The sequence below is a fragment of the Cimex lectularius genome, unplaced genomic scaffold (genome assembly GCF_000648675.2).
Source record: "Cimex lectularius strain Harlan isolate CLEC.00 unplaced genomic scaffold, Clec_2.1 scaffold31, whole genome shotgun sequence".
NCBI classification, from domain to species: Eukaryota; Metazoa; Arthropoda; class Insecta; order Hemiptera; family Cimicidae; genus Cimex; species Cimex lectularius.
Genome location: NW_019392645.1, coordinates 1,889,752 through 1,911,243, shown reverse-complemented (window position 1 = coordinate 1,911,243; position 21,492 = coordinate 1,889,752). Strand labels below are relative to the sequence as shown.

Genomic DNA, 21,492 nt, shown 5'->3' with positions numbered 1-21,492 from the left:
TTGTAAAAACTTATTTGTTCTTTCATAAATGTTCATTACCTTAGGTTCTTCTTTCTTAACCTGAGGTTTCACTTCTGGTGTCTGAAAACATGTTCAATGCTTATTCACATGAAAGTTAAAAAATGTTATTATGTAGTCATTTAATGAATTAAAAAGTTTTAAGGGTATTTCATTACAAAACAAATTGTCCAAATGTATATAATAATAAATAGTTTACCAAAAATATTTGCTAATCTATGTGAGTCTTATGATTAATTAATTTTGTATACTAATAGTTTATGAGATATTTTATTCTATCTACTCAAGATTTTGTCTTTTCAAATGTGCTACTGAAAATGTTGAAAGGTTGAAACACGTCTGTCAGATCAGACCAGCAGTTAACAGATGTGATTTTAAAATCTTATAAAAAGTACAGTTTTCTTGTCTAACGGGTACATTTATGTCAAATTACGAAAATTAGCAATGTTTCTCACCATAAGTTCCTCTTTTGGAGCAGGAGCCTTTACTTCTGCCTTCTGAAATTTTTGTTTTGTACTTTATTAACATGGCTATTTATTATTAATATGGAGAAGAGAGTAGTTATCATTTTCTACTGAGTTGTATTATACATTTGATGTTTGTTACTTTACTGAAAAAAGCAAGGATTTAAATAAATTAGTGCAAACTTTCAGGGTGCAGTGGCTGAGGGGTTAGGACAACCGACCGGTATTTACTACGCTAGCGGTTCTGGGTTCAAATCTTTGGACTTTTATTTAAGAATAATTCAGAAAAAAGTATTGTAATATGTTTCTCGTGCCTGAGATTTGGAGCACAGACCTGGGCCCTCACATAGAAAACAAAGAAAATATAAATAATAATGCGAGGACACCTCAAGAACTTAATCTTAATGAAAAATTGAACGACAAGGATCACCAGAGGGAAACAGTATGACAGAACAAGAAGAAAAAACTGGCCAAAAGAAAGGGGGATGAAATATTGCAATTTTCAGGCACAGGTGAAGGCTTGTAGAAAAAAGAGAAAAAATAAAAACATGGGGAAAGGCCTTTCTTTATTAATAATTATCATTTAGAATAGAAAGGGTATACTTATTTGTTTATCCAAGTTACTAAGATCTACTAAACTCATGTAAATAAAGAAAATTTTAAGTGATGATTACAGTTGGTTAATTTTTTAGTATAACTTATCTTTCTCTTGTTAGAAAATCAAATCTAATAGTAGCTAAGGTGAGAATAATTATTTATGAAAAATTTCAATTCTAATTTTTTTCTTAATTACATTGCAAAATATTTATTGCCTAGGCAGAAAAAAAGAAACAAGTTATGGCAATGTTAATTTAATTTAGGGTTTAAACTGAAGTCTATTATTTCAAATTTTCTTTTTGATGATTTAAGCAACAATTATTCTGTTATGTTCTTTGTCTACTTTTTCTTTTTAGTATTTATGAGTGTATTAGAGAAAATGTGTGTCAATTTTGGAGGGTTTCTCACCTTCGCTTCCTCTTTTGGAGCGACTTTTTCTTCAGCCTTCTGAAATAATTTTGTCTGTTTTATTTCCTGTGATAAATGTTTCTTGGTTTATGTAAGAGGGTTCTATTTGAGAGCTTAGTTCCTTCAACAATCTTTCGATGAATATAATTGCATTTCATCGCAACTTTGAAGCTAATATTAATAATTCACAAGGTAAAAAAATATTGATATTTTTGTCTTAAATTTAGTATAACTTGGCCATAATTCCTCGGTTTACTCTCATAAATATTTTCGCTGTTTATTTTATAATTTTTATATTTGTATTGTAGGTTGCTGAACATGTACTGCAGCATGGAATTTTATTTATTAACAGAACATTTTCGACCTCATGACATGAGTCCTCTTCAGTGTTAATTACACTTGTCTATCAGATAAAAAAAATTTTGTTCACATGTTTTTAAAATTAAAATATATTTTACATAATTACAATACAAATAATAAAATTTATATTTGACTAATTACAATTTATAATTCTAATTGGACTGCGAAGTACATGTAAATAAATAAATAATACAAAAGTTGCTTTACTGTCTCAGTAAAGGATTCTTTTTGAATTTAAACTGAATGGATTAGTTTTATCCTTAATTAATTTTAGTATAAAATACTTCAATGAAAAAAGAGTGAAATAGTGATTGGAAAGCTTTGAAATAAAGTTTATATTATTTGTTGTTATTTTTTCTAATTGAACTATATAAACGATTTTTTAATTTCTTTTATGGCTGATTATTGCATTATTAGATTGTGTTAGATTATTGTATTATTGTCGGATACTCATACAAAGTAGATGTAAGTTAATTTAATTAAAAAGATTGTTGTAATCATTTTAATATTGTTATTTTTGTACTCTACGAAGTACTGTTAATCAATTTAATTCTCTAACACGGATCTTATAATTTCAGATTACTTGTGTGTTACCCACTATTAGGAAAAAGTTTTATTTTTTACTACTAGAAAATTCAGCAAATGAGAGAGGCTCAATCAAAAAAGCAAAAAAAAGTGGATTTACATGGTAAACAAAAATTTTTTTAAATCTATATTATATAAATTTTTAATTTAAATCTCCAATTAATAAAAGCTATAATTAATAAAAGCCTTTTACAGTTATTTAACGCGTATTTTCCAATTAGCGTTGAAATTTTTCTCACCTTAGCCTCCTCTTTCGGTGCAGGAGCCTTTACTTCTGCTTTCTGAAATAGTTTTTAACAATTATCCTCCATGGAAAAATATAGTAATATTTATAGAAGAGTATTTATGGTATTTAGCACTTTTTATTTTTTGTTTTAAATATTGAAATGTTCAGATGCATTAATTTCCACTAGAAATTGTCGTGGAACCCGAAAGATGCTTAAATGCATAAAAAGACCAGTTATGACCATAATAATTTAAGGTTATTACCTAGAAAATCAATAAATATGAAGTTTAACGCGAGAAATCTTACGTTGTTAAGCATTGTTGTTCTGTGAGTTGGTGAGCTTTCAATAAAAATTATCCTTACTTATTTAATCAAGTTTAACTGTGTAAAACTTAAAAAGTTATGATGGTGTAAAATTCATATTGCAATTGTTACTTGTCAAAAGTATAACTTTTTTCTTGTTTGCCTCTTTCTTTTTTCTTTTTTTTTCTTTTTTGTTAGCATAAGAGTGTTTATGGTTTGTCATGTTTCTCACCTTAGCTTCCTCTTTAGGTGCAGGAGCTTTTTCTTCAGCCTTCTGAAATAATTTATCCCCATTATTTTATCACATAAAATGTTGATGTGTATAAGAGAGTTTTAGTATTATTTATGTGGATTTGACTACATGATTATTAAATAATATTATAAGAGTTCAATTTTATAAAAGCATAACTTTTATTCAAGCCAATAATAATATGGTTATCAGTTAATCAACAACAAGTTGAGTTCAACTCTCACGAACTTCAGTTCCAAGGATCATTACTTTGACTTCACCCAGATGAAACCAGTGAACATAGTTTACAAATTTCTAATAGTTTTTGTCAGTCTGAGGGGCGATTATTTCTACACCAATGGGACTCTTAAAACCCAGAATGAGGCATTCTAATGGCCCTAGGAAAATTCAACAAGTTTCAAGATGAATTCCAAGACGTTGAAGGAAGCTGGCCAATTAGCCAAACAAGTACCCTCTCACCCACTCATTATAAGCCAGACACATGCCTTAAGCTGGAATTTGTATTTAATTTTATCATATCACCTTTTTTATCATATAAGATCACTCTAACTCTTCAAAGGAGATATCCTGGGGTCAAGAGAAGAAAAATTAAATTTTAATTTGAACTAATTTATAGAAATTGTCTTGCAAAGGAGTCCCTATATCAATTTGCCAATGGTTAAGTGAAAGCTTTAGAGAAAAGAACTATTAAATTCTCTCTGGACAACACAACAAGGCAGATGTTGCAAGAGGGTTCCTGTTGCCCCAGTTGTAAGCAGTCCTTAGACACAGATGATTTCATAATATTAGGAAGAGAGCAGTTTACATACCTTGGAGTCAACTTTGACTGAAAACTAATTTGAACCATCACCCAACACAGAGGCAAAATATCCTAGGCTTGTGCAAAAAACTAAATGGAAAAAGCGAGAGTCTGAAAGGCAAAATAACTTTATAAAAATGTTGTCAGCCCATTGATAAGCTTTAAAGGTGAGGCGCTGAGAAACTCTTTGTTTGCAGAAGAATCATTTCTAAGGAAAGAATGCCCAAGTTTCAAATAGAATATTTAACGAACCGACAACAGCTAAAATTAGGAACTTCGAAAGGATAGATATGGGTCGGCCCATGGCAAATTCCTAGGTATTATTTTATGTGGTTGCTTAAGAGTGAATTAGGACTTTCATAGTTCATTGCCTTGGTTTCTTCTTTGGTGGTAGTATGAGGGTATAAAGTTTTGTATTATTAATTTAATTAACTATAATTTTATAATAATTATAAATTAATTATATTAACTTGCTATTGAAAAACAACAAGTATGTTATACAATATCATTTACACGACTATAAACAAAACAGTGTTTTAGAATCTTTATGTACAGGTTAGAAGAGTCTAGAAAATAATGTGAGCTAATTTCTTTTTTGTTTAATTTGTCCTATGTAGGTGAGGCTTATGAGTTAAAAGACTACTTCTACCTAAACAAAATTTAAAGAAGCTGTGTATTATTGTTATCGGGTTGTCCGGAAAATAATGCAGGATTTTAAGTTTTCATTAAAAAAAATCTATATAAAATATTCTGTTTACGTTTACAGGATTACTCNATTATTTTGATTAAAGAACATTGCTTTAAAGTAACTAGTTTCTTTTTTTTTGTTTAATACCAAAATCCTGCATTATTTTCCGGACAACCCAATATTTACCTTAGGTTCTTCTTTCTTAACCTGTGGTTTAGGTTCTTCTGGTTTCTGAAATATGTTTGTGCAATGTTTATTTTCCGAATGTTAACCAAACACATATTGTATTATTTGTGTGAGACTAAACATAACCAAATATATTAAAATTGTTTTGTACAGGTTAGGAAAAAGATTGTTTCATTTAAGTAAAGATCATGAGTTAAAATACAACTACAACCTACCCAAAAGTTAAACATGTTTTGTATTGTTGTTATTTACCTTAGGTTCTTCTGTTTTAACCTGTGGTTTTGGTTCTTCTGGTTTCTGAAATATGTTTGTGCAATGTTTATTTTCCAGCAAGGTATCTGAATAAGTGTTATATGTATCATAGCAAGTATAAAGTTACGAAAACATTGTGTTAGCATCTTTATACAAAGGTTAGAAGAGTCTAAAATAATCCGAGGTATACAAAACAAAAACAAAAATTAAATTTGTTTTATGTAGGTGAGCTGGTGAGATAAAACACTATAGCCCAGCCAAATTTTAAGAAGCTGTGAATTGTAAATTCATGAGGTCATCCGAACAAGGATTAAATTCGGCAAGGTATATTATTACAAGTATTGTATTATTTGTGTGAATATAAACGTAAAAAAATATTAAAATTTTTATAGACAGGTTAGAAGACAAATTGTTTCATGTAGGTGAGGCTCATAAATCAAAATACTACTACAGCCTAGCCAGAAGTTAAGGAAGCTGTGTATTGTAAATGTTGTTATTTACCTTAGGTTCTTCTTTCTTAACCTGCAGTTTAGGTTCTTCTGGTTTCTGAAATATGTTTATTTTACAAAAAGGTGTCCAAACAAATGTTGTATGTATTATTGCAGGTATAAAATTAGGAAAATATGGTATTCAAATTATTTATGTCGTTAGATTTTCCTATGGGGAAATAGTACAAAGCAGACTTAACATTGGACATTTGTTCAATAAAGGTAAGGTTTATGAGTTAAAAGACTAATGCAACGTAGCCAAAAGTTAAAGAAGTTTGTATTGTTGTTATTTACCTTATGTTCTTCTTTCTTAACTTGCTGTTTAGGTTCTTCTGGCTTCTGAAATATGTTTATTCAATGTTTATTCTCCAGAAAGTTAACCCAACAAGTTTTGTTTGTATTCTTTATATGAGCATTAAGATATGAAGATGTGTATTGTAATTATTTTACCTTAGGCTCTTCTTTCTTAACTGGCTGTTTAGGTTCTTCCGGTTTCTGAAATATGTTTATTGAATGTTTATTTTCCACCAATGTATATAAGTATTATATGTATCTTTTATGTGAGTATAAACTTATAAGAATATTGCACTAAAATCTTTATGCAAAGGTTAGAAGAATCTAAAATACAATGTGAGGTATACAAAATTTGAAAATTTGTTCTATGTAGATGAGACTGTTGAGTTCAAAGACGACAACAATCTAGCCAAAATAAAGTTTGGCCAAAATAAACTTGTTATTTACCTTAGGTTCTTCTTTCTTAACCTGTAGTTTTGGTTCTTCTGTTTTCTGAAATATATTTGTTCCATGTTTATTTTCCAGAATATTAACCAAACAAGTATTGTATTATTTATGTGAGCATAAACTTATGAAAATATAGTATTAAAATCTTTATGTACGAGTTAAAAGGAAATTGTATCATTTTGGAGGGGGTCATAAATCAAAATACTGCTACAACCTAGCCAAAAGTTGAACAAGTTTTGTATTGTTGTTATTTACCTTAGGTTCTTCTTTCTTAACCTGTGGTTTTGATTCTTCTGGTTTCTGAAATATGTTTGTGCAATGTTTATTTTCCAAAGTGTTAACCAAACAAGTATTGTATTATTTGGATGAGTATAAACGTAAGAAAAAATAATAAAATTTATGTGTACAGGTTAAGAAAATAATTGTTTTGTTTAAATAAGGATCATGAGTTAAAATACGACTACAGCTTAGCCAAGAGTTAAACAAGTTTTGTATTGTTGTTATTTACCTTAGGTTCTTCTTTCTTAACCTGCAGTTTTGGTTCTTCTGGTTTCTGAAATATGTTTGTGCAATGTTTATTTTCCAGAATGTTAACCAAATAAGTATTGTATAATTTATGTGAGTATAAACTTATGAAAATATAGTATTAAAATCTTTATGTATGGGTTTAAAGGAAATTTTGTATTGTTGTTATTTACCTTAGATTCTTCTGTTTTAACCGGCAGTTTTGGTTCTTCTGGTTTCTGAAATATGTTTGTGCAATGTTTATTTTCCAGAATGTTAACCAAACAAGTATAGTATTATTTATGTGAGTATAAACTTATGAAAATATAGTATTAAAATCTTTATGTACAGGTTCAAAGGAAATTGTTTCATGTTAGAGGGGATCAAAAATCAAAATACTACTACTAAGGAAGCTGTATACTGTAAATTGTTGTTATTTATCGTAAGTTCTTTTTTTAATCTGTGGTTTTGGTTCTTCTGGTTTCTGAAATATGTTTGTGCAATGTTTATTTTCCAGAATGTTAACCCAACACGTATTGAATTTTTGCATGAGAATAAACATACAAAAATATATAAAATTTATGTGTACAGGTTAGGAGAAAAATTGTTGTGTGTAAATAAGGATCATAAGTTAAAATATGACTACAACCTAGCCAAGAGTTAAACAAATTTTGCATTGTTATTTACTCCATTGCAGTTCGTGGTCCGATTGACCAACTAACATTTTTCAATTAATTAATATTTATGAAAGGTATTGGTTAGATAAAAAAGACAGCGACACGAGCGGGATTCGAAGCTGTTTATTGTTGTTAATATCTGTTATATATGTTATTAATATGTATGAATATGTTTATTCAATGTTTATTTTCCAGCAAGGTATGAAAATATTTTACTCTTACAAAGTTATGAAAATATTTTGTATACACAAAGGTTAGAAGAGACAAGAAATTTATGTGAGGTATACGAAAAAATTAAATTTGTTCTATGGGTGAGGGTCATTAATTAAAAGAGTACTACCGCACAGCCAAAATTTAAGGAAGCTGTGTATTGTACATTTATAATGTTATATGAACAAGGATTGTATATGGCAAGGTATCCGAACAATTATTTTATTCTTTATATGAGTACAAATGTATAAGTTAGAAGAAAATTTGTCTTGTTTAGGTGAGGCTTGTAAATTAAAATTTTACTACTAGCCAGGCAAAGGAAGCTGTGTATTGTTGTTTTTTACCTTAGGTTCTTCTTTCTTAACCTGTGGTTTTGGTTCTTCTGGTTTCTGAAATATGTTTGTGCAATGTTTATTTTTGAAAGTTGGGAAATATTGCATTTTTTTATGCGAGTATAAACTTATGAAAATATTGTATTAAAAATTTTATGGACGAGTTAAAAGAAAAATTGTTTCATGTAGGATAGGCTCATAAATCAAAATACTACTACAACCTAGTCGGAAATTAAGGAAGCTGTATACTGTAAATTGTTGTTATTTTTCATAAGTTATTTTTTTAATCTGTGATTTTGGTTCTTCTGGTTTCTGAAATATGTTTGTGCAATGTTTATTATTTTCCAGAAATTTAACCAAACGATCATTTATACGAACATTTAGTTGAGAAAATATTGTATAGGTTAAAAGTGCCTGTTAGGATAAAATATGAGTCAGACGTAAGATTGAAAATATATTCAATGTAGGAGAGTCTATTTGACGAAACAAAAAATACTCTTTAGCTACATGCTACATAAGCTTCATATTGTTTAGTTAAGAGATAATCGATTGATATGTATTTATACCATGTTTATTTTCCAGAAAGTTAACCAAACATGTATTAAATGCAACATTTGTGTGAACGTCGAGTTGGGAAATATTGTATTGGAATTAATTATGGCAAGTTCAAAGTTATCTCAACTAATTTTTTATTAAAAACACCAGGGATAAGGCTAACTGGAAAGGAAAAAAGAGACTTTTTCTTCGTCAAGCTTTCAACGCTTGTATCACCTTCATCAGGTTTTTGAAACAATTAATAATTATAGTATTGAAACTATTTAGTACAACTCAGGTGTTAGATCTCGTTACTACTACTGTAAGTATGTTTATATTTTCTAAAATTTTGTATTATTAATTATTGTTTAATTGTCCTGTTGAAGGGGATCATTGAAAGCTTCAAGAAAGAACTGATTTTTTTTTTCTTTCAAATTAGACATCTCAGGTTAGAAGTGCTCAATAGGAAATAATATGAGGCAGACAAAAATTTAAAAATGTTTGTGAGTGGTATTGTTGAAATGAAAAAAAAAACTAATTAGGCAAAATTTAAGTAAGCTTCATGTTAAGTTAAAGAGAAATTAAGTCCCATTTACCATAGGTTCTTCCTTCTTGGCTTGTGGTTTCATTTCTGGTGTCTGAAATATGAATGTTTTATGTTTATTTTAATTTTTTACCAATAATGTGTAATATGTTATGCAAATATAAATCCATTTAACGTTTAAGAAAAAAATAAGGAAGCAAGTTTTCTATTGGTGTTTGTTCAAAAACGTAATGTTCATTACGTTATGTTCTTCTTTTTTAACGTGGTTTAACTTCTGGTGTATGATTATGTCTATGTTTAATCCAGCACATGTAATCAATCTTTTGTTATATATATATGCATTCATGTGTTATGCAAATATATAGTTTAATTTAAAAAATATATTACAAGAGCAAAGTATTGTTTTGTTAAAATCCTTTATAAATGTACAATTGTTTAGGTGCTTATTTGTTGATGAATCCAATTTTGCTTGGTGTTTTCAATTAAAATAATGTTGAATCAGTTTATGAAAGTTATCATTAGAGGTACTTTTCAATCGTAAAAAGTGTGAATTGTTTTGTTATTTCAATTTTCAGCAAGGCACTTTATTTGTAAATAGTTTTATTTAAAATAAATTTTTTTTTTGATAAGATATACTGAGCTATTTCATTATATGGTGGGATATGGACAAATATAAGAACAATGGCAAAGTATCCTGATGCTCGGCCCATCATTACAGATAGGTCAGAAATTCCACGAACTGCTCTGTGTACATTGGAGGACAGATCAAAAAGATATAGCATAATACATCAAAAATAGGAAAAAACCTTCATATTATGCACTGATTCCCTCTGTACAGTTTCAGGAATCAGGAGAAAAGTCCTTGCCTTTTAATAATTAAAATGTAGGAACAATTATAAAAGGACTGATGCCGAGTCCCTGATACATAGGAATAGCTGGGAACAAAGAAGACAAAATGGCTAAAGAGGCACCAGCGCCGCAAGAATGGTGATATTGGTGGGCAGAATCTCAAATTACGGTATATAAAAACCGGCATTAGGCTCTGACTCATGAAGGCCATTATGTACCAAAAGACTAAGCATTGAGAATATTTTATAATTCAAAAAACTAGAAGGTTTAAAGATGAGCAATTGAGACACGGCTGGCTGATCTTTGTGTGGCATTACAGCACAGTAGCAACATGGGTCACTGTTCCAGTACTTCAAGGCTATCAGAATTTATAAATGTTTGTGTTGTCTGTTCTAAGTTGCTGTGAATGTAAATTATTAACATAAATGGAGGGCCTTCTTTCCCAATCACCCTGAAGAAAACGAGTACTCTGAGACTAGTATTGGGGGGTGGGGGGTGGAGGAAGGGCTGCCAGACTATTTCTGGGACATTCAGGGGAGGTATGGAGTGTAAAAATGTTTATATTTTATGTGTTTGTTTGTACAAACATCTTCTTAATTGTTTTAATAGAAATTTGATAACCTGATGTAATGACAACAGGTTAGCAAGTTAAAAAAACAGGAGAAAAAATATGAGAAAGAGCGACAAATTTTTGGAGTCACACAAACTGGATGATATAGTGTATAAATGAACAATAATTTCAATATAAATAATAAATGCACACTGTAGGTGAAATTCATAAAAGACTACCACAACCTACCCAAAAGTTAAGGAAGCAGTGTATTGTAAATTGTTGTTATTTACCTTAGGTTCTTCTTTCTTAACCTGCGGTTTTGGNTGTAAATTGTTGTTATTTTTCGTAAGTTATTTTTTTAATCTGTGATTTTGGTTCTTCTGGTTTCTGAAATATGTTTGTGCAATGTTTATTATTTTCCAGAATGTTAACCAAACAAGTATTGTATTACTTATGTGAGTATTTGATTTCCACAACCTAGCCAAGAGTTAAGGAAGCTGTACATTGTAAATTGTTATTATTTACGTTGGGTTCTTCTTTCTTAATCTGTGGTTTTGGTTCTTCTGGTTTCTGAAACGTGTTTGTTCAATGTTTATTTTCTAGAAAGGTTTCCAAACGAGTATTGTGGTATTGTGAGTAAAAGCAATGAAAATATTGTATTAAAATTATTTATGTCAGGTTAGAAGTGACTAATAGGAGAAATAATATGAGGCAGATATAAAATTGGAAATTTGTTACATGTTGGTGGAGTTTGTAAATGAAAAGATTTCCACAACCTAGCCAAGAGTTAAGGAAGCTGTGTATTGTAAATTGTTGTTATTTACATTGTGTTCTTCTTTCTTAACCTGCGGTTTTGGTTCTTCTGTTATCTGAAATATGTTTGTGCAATTTTATTTTCCAGATTGTTAACCAAACAAGTAGTGTATCATTTGTGTGAGAATAGACATAAGAAGATATATTAAACGTGTTATATAAAAATTAGGAGAAAGATAGTTTCTTTTAAATAAGGGTCATGAGTTAAAATACGACTACTACCTAGCCAAAAGATAAACAAGTTTTGTATTGTTGTTATTTACCTTAGGTTCTTCTTTCTTATCCTGTGGTTTTGGTTCTTCTGGTTTCTGAAATATGTTTGTTCCATGTTTATTTCTTAGTAGATATCCAAACAATTATTGTATCATTGTGAGTATACAGTAATGAAATTATTGTATTAAAATTATTCGTGACAGTTTAGAAGTGGCAAATAGAAGAAATAATATGATTCAGACATAGCATTGGAAATTTGTTCCATGTAACTGAGGCTCATCAAATAAAAGACAACTACAACCTAGCCAAAAGTTAATGAAGTTTTATACTGTTGTTATTTACCTTAGGTTCTTCTTTCTTAACCTGTGGTTTTGGTTCTTCTGGTTTCTGAAATATGTTTGTGCAGTGTTTAATTTCCAGAATGTTAACCAAAAAAGTTTTGAATTATTTGTGTGAGAATAAACATAATAAAATATATTAAAATATATGTGTACAGGTTAGGAGAAAAACTATTTTGTTTAAATAAGGATAATGAGTTAAAATACGACTTCAATGTAGGCAAGAGTTAAACAAGTTTTGTATTGTTGTTATTTACCTTAGGTTCTTCTGTTTTAACCTGTGGTGTTGGTTCTTCAGGTTTCTGAAATATGTTTGTGCAGTGTTTAATTTCCAGAATGTTAACCAAACAAGTATTATATTATTTGTGTGAGAATAAACGTAAGATAATGTAATAAAATTTATTTGTACAGGTTAGGAGAAAAACTATTTTGTTTAAATAAGGATAATGAGTTAAAATACGACTTCAACGTAGGCAAGAGTTAAACAAGTTTTGTATTGTTGTTATTTACCTTAGGCTCTTCTGTTTTAACCTGCAGTTTATGTTCTTCTGGTTTCTGAAATATGTTTGTTCAATTTTTATTTTCCACTAATGTATCCGAATAAGTGTTATATGTATCATATCTGATACCAAGTTATGAAAATATTGTGTTAGAATTTTTACAAAGGTTAGAAGAGTCTAGAAATTGATGTGAGGTATCCAAAAAAAAAATTGTTTTATGTATGTGAGGCTCATGAGTTAAAAGACTACAGCACAGCCAAAATTTAAGGAAGTTGTGTATATCACATTTATAATTTTATCTGAACAAGAATTGGATGCGGTAAGGTACCCAAACAAATATTTTATTATTTACATGAGTACATATGTATGGGTTAGAAGAAAAATTGTTTTGTATATTAAAATACGGGCTAAAGGAAGCTGTATATTGTAGTTATTTACCTTAGGTTCTTCTTTCTTAACCTGTGGTTTAGGTTCTTCTGGTTTCTGAAATATGTTTGATCCATATTTATTGTCCAGCAAGGTATCCAAGTAAGTATTATATGCATGATTTATGTGAGTACACATTTATTAAAATATTGTGTTAGAATCTTTATGGAAAGGTTAGAAGAATGTAAAATATAATATGAGGTATACAAAAAAAAGTAAAATTTGTTCTATTTAAGTGAGACTTATGAGTTGAAAGACTAAACCATAGCCAAAATTGAAGGAAGCTGGGTATTGTGAATTTTGAAAATAGTATTAAAATCTTTATGTATGGGTTAAAAGGCCATTTTATGTGCAGTTATGTTGGAAGGGGTCATAAATCAAAATACTACTACAACCTAGCTTGAAGTTATGGAAGTTGTGTACTGTAAATTGTTATTTACCTTAGGTTCTTCTTTCTTAATCTGTTGTGTTGGTTCTTCTGGTTTCTGAAATATATTTGTGCAATGTTTATTTTCCAGAATGTTAACCAAACAAGTGTCGTATTATTTATGAGAGAATGTATATAAGAAAAAATAATAAAATTTATGTGTACAGGTTAGGAGAAAAATTGTTTTGTTTAAATAAGGATCACAAGTTAAAATACAACTACAACCTAGCCAAGAGTTAAACTTGTTAAACAAATTTTCTGTTGTTGTTATTTACCTTAGGTTCTTCTTTTTTAACCTGTGGTTTTGGTTCTTCTGGTTTCTGAAATATGTTTGTGCAATGTTTATTTTTCCGTAAAGTTGGCCAAACAAATATTGTATTATTTATGTGAGTTTAAACTTATGAAAATATTGTATTACGACAAATTATGTCAGGTTATATTTGTTCTATGTGAGTCCAGGACTGGCATTAGGCAGCAAGAACTTCGCCCTAATAGTTGGGGCCCAGTCGTTGGGTAAGAAGAGAGCTTTCAATTCTTCTCTTTACCCTTTCATTAAACTGTTTGAATTTTTAAATTGTAAAGGCTTCTGCTATGTTTGTATAACCCAAAATTCCTAGGTTAACAAGCAGTTTGCACATTCATGTGTTAACCTCTTTTATTTCTTGTGTCTCGTCTGCCTATCTATTCATTTTCCTATGCAATGAGTGCTGTTTGTTGAGGGGTACTCATCAGCCACTTCCAAGTATTTTCCATTCCAAATAGAGGGCCTCTTGCCCAGCACTGACATTTCAATTTTACTGCTTCTGTGTGGGTGTAAGGCTATTGAAGTTTAAATTCCTTTGCTCATTGGATCTTACATAACTCCTAGCCATTAACAAATAAAAACTGTGCCTTCGACAAAGTTGGCAGAGAGGTCCTTCCTCTTCTTTCAAAGCTCTCCCAAAGCCTGTCCCTGGGAGATTAGCTTATCCTAACCCAAAAGGATAATCTTTGTTGTTAAAAAAATGTTATAACCTGTAATGTTATAATCTGAAGTAAACATATCAACTTATGTGGTGTTCACTATAATGAGACTATAGGAGGTAAGTGGTGGGTCACGCAGGATTCGAACCTGCTAACACCAGCCCTGGGTCATTTTCATTCATTAAACAAAATACTACTTAGGCAAAAGTTAAATAAGCTTGTTAAGTTAAGTGATAAAACTACATTTACCGTAGTTTCCTCTTTCTTGACTTGTTTCACTTCCTGTGCCTGAAATATGAATGTTCAGTGTTTATTCTATAGAAATTTAACAAACAATTTGTTATATGTTATTCAATTGTAAATTCATTTAAGAAAAAAAAGGAAGCTAGTTTTCTATTGGTGTATGTTAAAAAGTAAATTTGATTTTTCATAAATGCTCATTACCTTAGGTTCTTTCTTATCATCTTGTGGTTTAACTTCTTGTGTCTGAAATGTATATTTATGTCAAATGTTTAGTCGAGAACATGTGCAGATGTTCAATTTAATTTGGGAAATATTAAGAAAGCAAAGTATTCTTTTGTTAAAATCTTTTATAAACATATATTTGTTTAGGGTTCTTCTTTGTTAAAATCAATTTTGTACTTTTTTATTATTTATTTATTCATTTTTGAATTAAAATAGTGTTGAATCAGTTTACAAAAGTTTATAACTGAATACTGCTCTTAATATAAATAATTAATGGGAGATTCTAATAATCTCTAATAATTCACAGATAATGTAGTTTGTTTGTTTTTGTTTTTTATCTTGGTGTTCAAAAGTTTGCACAATAGGAAATAATAGTTTGATTTTACACAACAAAAGGACATAAAGGTTATAAAATCTGCAGCCTAAGCATGGTCACTGTCCTAGGAAACACCAATAAGCCATGAAATCCAGTCATTCTGAAGAGTGATATATTTCATTATGATCATTAGTGCTTTTAACTGTTCCTATCATCAACTAATTCCATAACTCATTAATATTTATGCATAATAAATTTTACAAATTAGAAAATATCGGCCCCTATGCAAAATTGGGATTGGTTTTTCACAAAATAGGACATTTTACAAGAGTACAAGAAATTTTCTCTCACCTGTGAAATTCGTGTAATGTCTGGTTCATTTTCATTTTCTCCATTTGTTAAAACGGTCTGTAAATGTAATGTGTTGATTTATATGTGAAAACTGTTTATTTTTATAGATTAACATTATTATATGTATTCATTTTATTAATTGCAACGTGGTTTTTTATAAATTGTTTAAAGGTGCAAATTTGGAGAGAAAAGCATCACACACACACAAACCCTAAAGCATTTTACAAAAAACTATCCGCAACTTAATATCGAAATTTATACATACACAATAAATCATATCATTATGGAGAAGTGATGCATAATTACATATTAGCAACGTTCTCATCTGAGAAATGCTCATACAGCCGACTAACTTACTAAGAAATCAACTACTGATCCTGAGACCAAATTCATTCCACTGACTACAGAGGTCAAATCTTTTTGAACAGAAACATCTTGTAATTCAGTTCTTTTTTTCGACCAAGATATGAGGCTATGTCCAAAAATGAAAAAGCTTACATATTTTCCTTTTCTCTAGCATTTTCATTACTCACCCTGACCTGAATGATACTGACTTTAATAAACCACACAACATGACCTAATATTTACCTCTTTCACATCCACCAAAACCATCCACACCCAATGAAGTGTATCCATGTCATAAGCCATCTACCATTAAATACACCTAAAAATGCTGTAATTTTTCTTAGTACATTTTACAATTCTGTCCTTAGAACATACTTCACCCAAATAGAAATTTTCCCTCCTTATCTTTCTTCAACCTACTGTCCAATTAGTGTATTGCCTATAATGCCAGTGCCATTGTAGCCATCGCTAACCACTCTTGGGCAAAAAGTGTGCTGTTTCGGTGTCTTCCAAGATGCCTTCAATCTGGTATGGCACTCAGTCTACTCTGGAAGCTTATGATCTCCCTTTTATCTACTTCCAAATCCTAAAAGTCCTACTTAAACAGCAGATATTTTCAAGTCTGCCAGCACAGATTCAGGGGTACCCAAGGAGGTATATTAGGACCCATTCTCTATACACTATACACCAGACCTTATCCCTGACAGCCAGTTTGAGTTTACATGTTCTCGTTCCACTATTCAGTGGTGGCTTCACTACCACTCTTGAGCAAATGTTGTTCTGGAAGTTTACGAGAGTCATTCTTTTTACCTACTACTTTTAAAATCCTACTAAACTGATATATAATTTCAAGCCATCATTAACTATCGCACAAGAGGTACCCAATGAAGTATCTTAGGACCAGTCTACACAGTTTACAACAGACATTCTTAACCTTGTAGATCTATCCTAACTTATGTGAATAGTACCGCAATGGCCTCTCATAAACCATCATTTCATCCTAACCTCATCAAAAACCCATGTCAACCTTGAACAGTGGTTGAAGCAGTTGAAAATAGCAAACAAAAATGTAAACTACACTTTCACCCCAAGAATAATTGTTTCCATGTACTACAATAATATAACATTATTGGCAAATGGCTTACATGGAACCCACATATGTGACTGAAAAGTCAGTTGAACAGATACTTCAGATTTCTTAACGAACTACAGGACAAAGGATCAAAAGTGCCTCTACAAAACACCGTGCTGAGACCCACTTGGACATACAGCATCTAACTTTGGAGTTCGACTAAACATTCCAACCTCCAATGCTTACATTCCAAAATTCACAATAACCTTAATATGTAATATGTTATAAACATTCAAGAAAAGAAAATACTATCTACATAAGTTTGATAATTAGTGGTGAATAGAGCACAAAACCTAGTGATATTTTATTATTAAAATGTTGTATTAATGCTGAAGCAGTAATTGTAATTTTTTATTCTAGAAATAGCCTGTTTAAATACAATTTGATGAGATTTTAAGTTGAACGCTATTAAAAGATGTGTTTTGGTCTGTTGGACATTTAGCATTAGACCAAAAACCAACCAATCTACAGGTTCAACTTACTGACCTCATGAAGAAATAAAAAAATGTTCATAATAGATAGACTGTTGTCAGGTTAGGTGGGGTGTGACCAACGATCCTCCAGATACTGATTGATGTGAACGCAGCCTGACTGAAGGATCATATGTCGCCAAAGAATTGACACAGGATTTTGGAGTCGTGTCAAGATCCACAGCTTACACCTCACTTGCATTGAACAAAACGAACTGTGATGGCGCCCCCTGACAGTCGGAAAATTAAAGGAATTTAAGCCAGCTCCAATGATATCCCTATGAAATATGTCAAAACTAATAATAGGCCATACTAAGCTGACACATGGACACTAACTTTTGGTCCAAAGGTTGCAAATGTGTCTGGTATGTCAAAAAAGATAGCTTGATGTGTCTCACATAATTGAATTCATTACTTGCCTTACTTCTGTAGATAGCACTTAGGAATGCTACTCGATATGAGAATTGTACTCGAGCAGTGAATGATTGGGTCCCCTATTCTAATTTTAGTAAGAATGCTATTTTATTGCATGCACTCGAGTAGAGAAAGGTGCTCAATGTTGAATTCATTATTTGGCATGTTGGCCATCTGATATAAGAATGTCCTTAAGTACGGAATGTCTAAGTCCCCTGTTCTGAGTTTTGGAGGAAAAAGAGCTGTTTTATTGCATGCTCCTCAGCTAGAGAAAGGTTGCTCTAAGAGTCTCACATAACTGACGGGGGGCTATTCCTTGTCTTCATAAAGAGAGCATGTAGAAACTAGTAGGAATACAACGAGTATTTAGACTCCTGTTCTGATTCCGAGAAAACAGAACTATTGCATGTTTTGTTCTGAATCCTGAGATTGAGTGTATTTATTACCGTGAGGGTTTAGTGTGAAAAGGACGTGGTGGAATATTGAGTACCCCATTGATCCTTAATTAGATTGGTTATAAGGGGCTTAAAAGGCCTAGTTGTCCAAATCCCCTGGAGCCTACATGGTAAGACTGTGATAACCCGGCTCTGTGGTTCCTAGTTAAGTGTGTATCCATTATAATAAAACACCTTGACTTTTTGGGAAGCAGACTTCTTCTGAAGATGGCATTAATCCTAATTTCTGTCCACAGACCTGCAAGGTAATCCTGCAAGGACTGCAAGGTAAACAATACTTACCAAACTACTGTACAGAATACTTTTTTTTAATTACAAAGAAACCAGATAATTTATATATAAAAATAATTAATTTTATGTTCTATTATGTAGTTATAGAATAACAACAATGGACAAGGATAAATGTTTCTCGCTGGAATTTCAGTGCATTGACAAGGGCAAATAGACGATAGTTTCATGGATGCTAGGCAATTTAAGAGAGAAGATACATCAACTTCAGGCATTCAATAATATTAAGAGAATGTTATTTATTGAGATTTCTTTAGAACGTTAATTTTATATATTGGTTATATATAAAATAACTTATTAGTATTCTATAATTAATGCTTAGGCGAATGATTTTTCCTCTGGATAAATTTAATGTAGTAAATTGTAAGCAGATATGTTTAAAGGTAGCAATTTATTACACAAAACACAACTTTATGTATTTTGTTACCTTTTCGTCTTTCTTCGTCACTTTAGGTTTCTCATCCTTAAAAAATACCATAAATNATTTATTTTTGATTCAGTTGTATTACGAAAATTTCATTTGAATATAAAACCTCCAAAGGTTTGCATGCTTTCCTACCTTTACTTCCTCTTTCTTTGTTTCAACCGACACCCTTTCTTCAGTTGAAACTTTCTGCAAGAGAAAAAAAAGTAGTTATTCAATCATACCAAACAATTCATTAAATATTTAAGCTTATATTCAAGCTTCCCATACAAAACATCTGCAATCAAAATGGGGTTGAATAAGGGAGGACTTAAGCGACCAAGCAACTTAGCAAAGTACGTTAAAATATTTTTTCTGTGAGAAACGAAGTTAATATTTGTTGGCTTAGGTTTTTATAGATATAATTTCATTTAATGCTAGTTAGTTTTTTATCCTAGGTAAAAAAAATCAAATGTCTGACATAAACCACCCTGAAATTTCATTTATAACGAAGTCAAAAACTGACATTTAAAAAAAGTTAAATTGCTAAAAAATGTTTTTTTTTCAGCTCCTTGGGTGCTTTGGCTAAAACATTCGGTCACAAGTCTAATTTTTTTAATATGGAAAAGTTTTGGGCTGAATACACAATTTATTTTTGCATTGCAATGGAATGGTTTAGGTTGGGTTAGGTTAGGTAGAGTCAGTGTTAGGTTAAGTATGGTTCATAGCTAGGGATGGTTTTGGTAAGGATTAGTCAAGTTATGTAAAGTTATGGTTAGATTAAATGTTAAGGTTAGGATTAGGGAGGGGTTGGAAGATTGGGTTGGGTTAGGTTTTTAAACATCTAATCTCATTTATTACTAAGTATAACAACATTGAAATACATGCATACAAAGACAGAAACCTATGTTTAAAAAAATAAATTGCTTTTAAATTTTTTTTATCCCTGCTCGTAGGCCCATTAGATAAAACGCTTAGAAAGGAGTCTAATTTTTTAACATAAATACGTTTTTGGGCTGGGTACACATTGTTTTTTTTTCCATTGCATGGGTTGACTGGGTTAGGATAGGTTAGGATGGGGTACAACATCATCTCTAGCAGCACCAGCAAGAGAAAAAAATATAAGGCTAAAAATATATGTCTGATCTCATTTAATATGTTTCTGTTCATGATTTTTTTATCATAGGTAAATAATCAAATCAAGTAATTTACCTTGAAATCGATGCAACAAAGGTAGAAAAGTAGTTTAAAAGAAAAGTATAATGTATTTTATAATTTATATTTTGTAACATGGATTTTAAAGACATTCTTTTTTATATTTGTAATTTATAGCTTAAAAAAATATCCATTTGGTTTTTTTAATAAATTTTTGTTTTATTTTTACATAATTTTTTTTAGTAAGTTCACAAGTAAACTTTTCATTTTAAAATATTACTTAATAATAATATTAAACTTTTACATACATAAACTTAAATTACAGATGCAACATTGTGATATATATTTCAAAAACTATAATATATAATGAAAATTTTAAAATAAAAATAATAATAAGTTTGATGATGGGTTAAATCCTTGATATGTCAAAAAAAAAATTTAATGTAAAAATAAAACAAAAATTTATTTTAAAAAATATGAAAAAGTGAAAACAAAGTTATAAAATATTTTATTTTTCTCAGGTCCTACTTTGTAAAGAACGTTAACGCATGCCTAATATTTTTTGTTCTAGTATCACCGGAAGAAGTTTCATTTAAATCGGTAATTCCTATCGTCCCTAGTCCCTTGTAGTAGTGTGTGAAAGACTAAAGAAGGCCTATGCTCTGTTTTAATTACAAAGAAATTTAGACATTTCCAAAGCATTAATCTTGTTAAATAAGACCAAACCATCATATTTCGACCAATGTATTTTAAAATTACTAATCTAATCCCATAAGAGTAGCGTTAGCAGAGGATTTGAAAAGTTCAAATTTGTTTGAGTTTTATTGCAAAAAAATGCTATCTAATTTTAACAGTACAGGATGTCATTATTGTTAAATGTAAGTTATTCTCTGACCCAGTTTATCCACTATTTTAAACTGCCCTTCGAAGCCAGCTGTGTGATTTGGACCATTGCCATTGCACTTGCCAACAGTTATGTCATACAAAAAGAGGGTTTTTTTTTTCTATACATACATTCATACATCTTACAAATTTGTAAGATATACATATGTTTGTACTATAATTGTCACCCTGTTACATAACTAGCTGACATTAACGCTGATGTATTCTGAACCAATGTTGTTAAAGGTGACATGGAGGATACAGGGCATGTAAGATAAAGAGTGGCTTGAACGAAAGGTTTAGAGTGGAAAAGTAACCGGGATGGATCTTGAATGAAGGGAATGTGGAGGTCATTGGTTAGAGACGTAGTACTGAGTTTGGAGAATTCTTCTGAGTGCTTTGGATTATACTTGGATGGGTTTGATACTCGATGGCTTTGTGGTATACTATTCTGCTCCATATGTCCAAATAGGTTCAAGTTTTGTATGTCATGTCTGACTTTGGTCCAAGCAGTCATTTTACTTGTCTGATGTACAGCTGTCTAGGTATATCTAAGTATATCACGTGT

At 30.5% G+C, this 21,492-nt stretch overlaps 1 protein-coding gene across 1 annotated transcript in view; it reads right to left on the bottom strand.

Moving 5' to 3' along the window:
• LOC106670444 (twitchin) overlaps positions 1-21,492 on the bottom strand; it is a 112,524-nt gene that overhangs the window by 81,567 nt on the left and 9,465 nt on the right. Inside the window, exons 6-30 of the mRNA XM_024230437.1 lie at positions 19,044-19,097; positions 18,912-18,947; positions 15,381-15,437; positions 14,693-14,734; positions 14,498-14,536; positions 13,561-13,605; positions 13,299-13,343; positions 12,871-12,915; positions 12,443-12,487; positions 11,645-11,689; positions 9,219-9,260; positions 8,101-8,145; positions 7,064-7,108; positions 6,874-6,918; positions 6,621-6,665; positions 6,366-6,410; positions 6,075-6,119; positions 5,919-5,963; positions 5,137-5,181; positions 4,885-4,929; positions 3,194-3,235; positions 2,672-2,713; positions 1,488-1,526; positions 474-515; positions 40-81 (exon numbers count right to left, since the gene is read on the bottom strand). Of these exons, the coding sequence (XP_024086205.1) occupies positions 40-81; positions 474-515; positions 1,488-1,526; positions 2,672-2,713; positions 3,194-3,235; positions 4,885-4,929; positions 5,137-5,181; positions 5,919-5,963; positions 6,075-6,119; positions 6,366-6,410; positions 6,621-6,665; positions 6,874-6,918; positions 7,064-7,108; positions 8,101-8,145; positions 9,219-9,260; positions 11,645-11,689; positions 12,443-12,487; positions 12,871-12,915; positions 13,299-13,343; positions 13,561-13,605; positions 14,498-14,536; positions 14,693-14,734; positions 15,381-15,437; positions 18,912-18,947; positions 19,044-19,097 (1,107 nt within the window). The remainder of the gene's footprint in view (positions 1-39; positions 82-473; positions 516-1,487; positions 1,527-2,671; positions 2,714-3,193; positions 3,236-4,884; positions 4,930-5,136; positions 5,182-5,918; positions 5,964-6,074; positions 6,120-6,365; positions 6,411-6,620; positions 6,666-6,873; positions 6,919-7,063; positions 7,109-8,100; positions 8,146-9,218; positions 9,261-11,644; positions 11,690-12,442; positions 12,488-12,870; positions 12,916-13,298; positions 13,344-13,560; positions 13,606-14,497; positions 14,537-14,692; positions 14,735-15,380; positions 15,438-18,911; positions 18,948-19,043; positions 19,098-21,492) is intronic.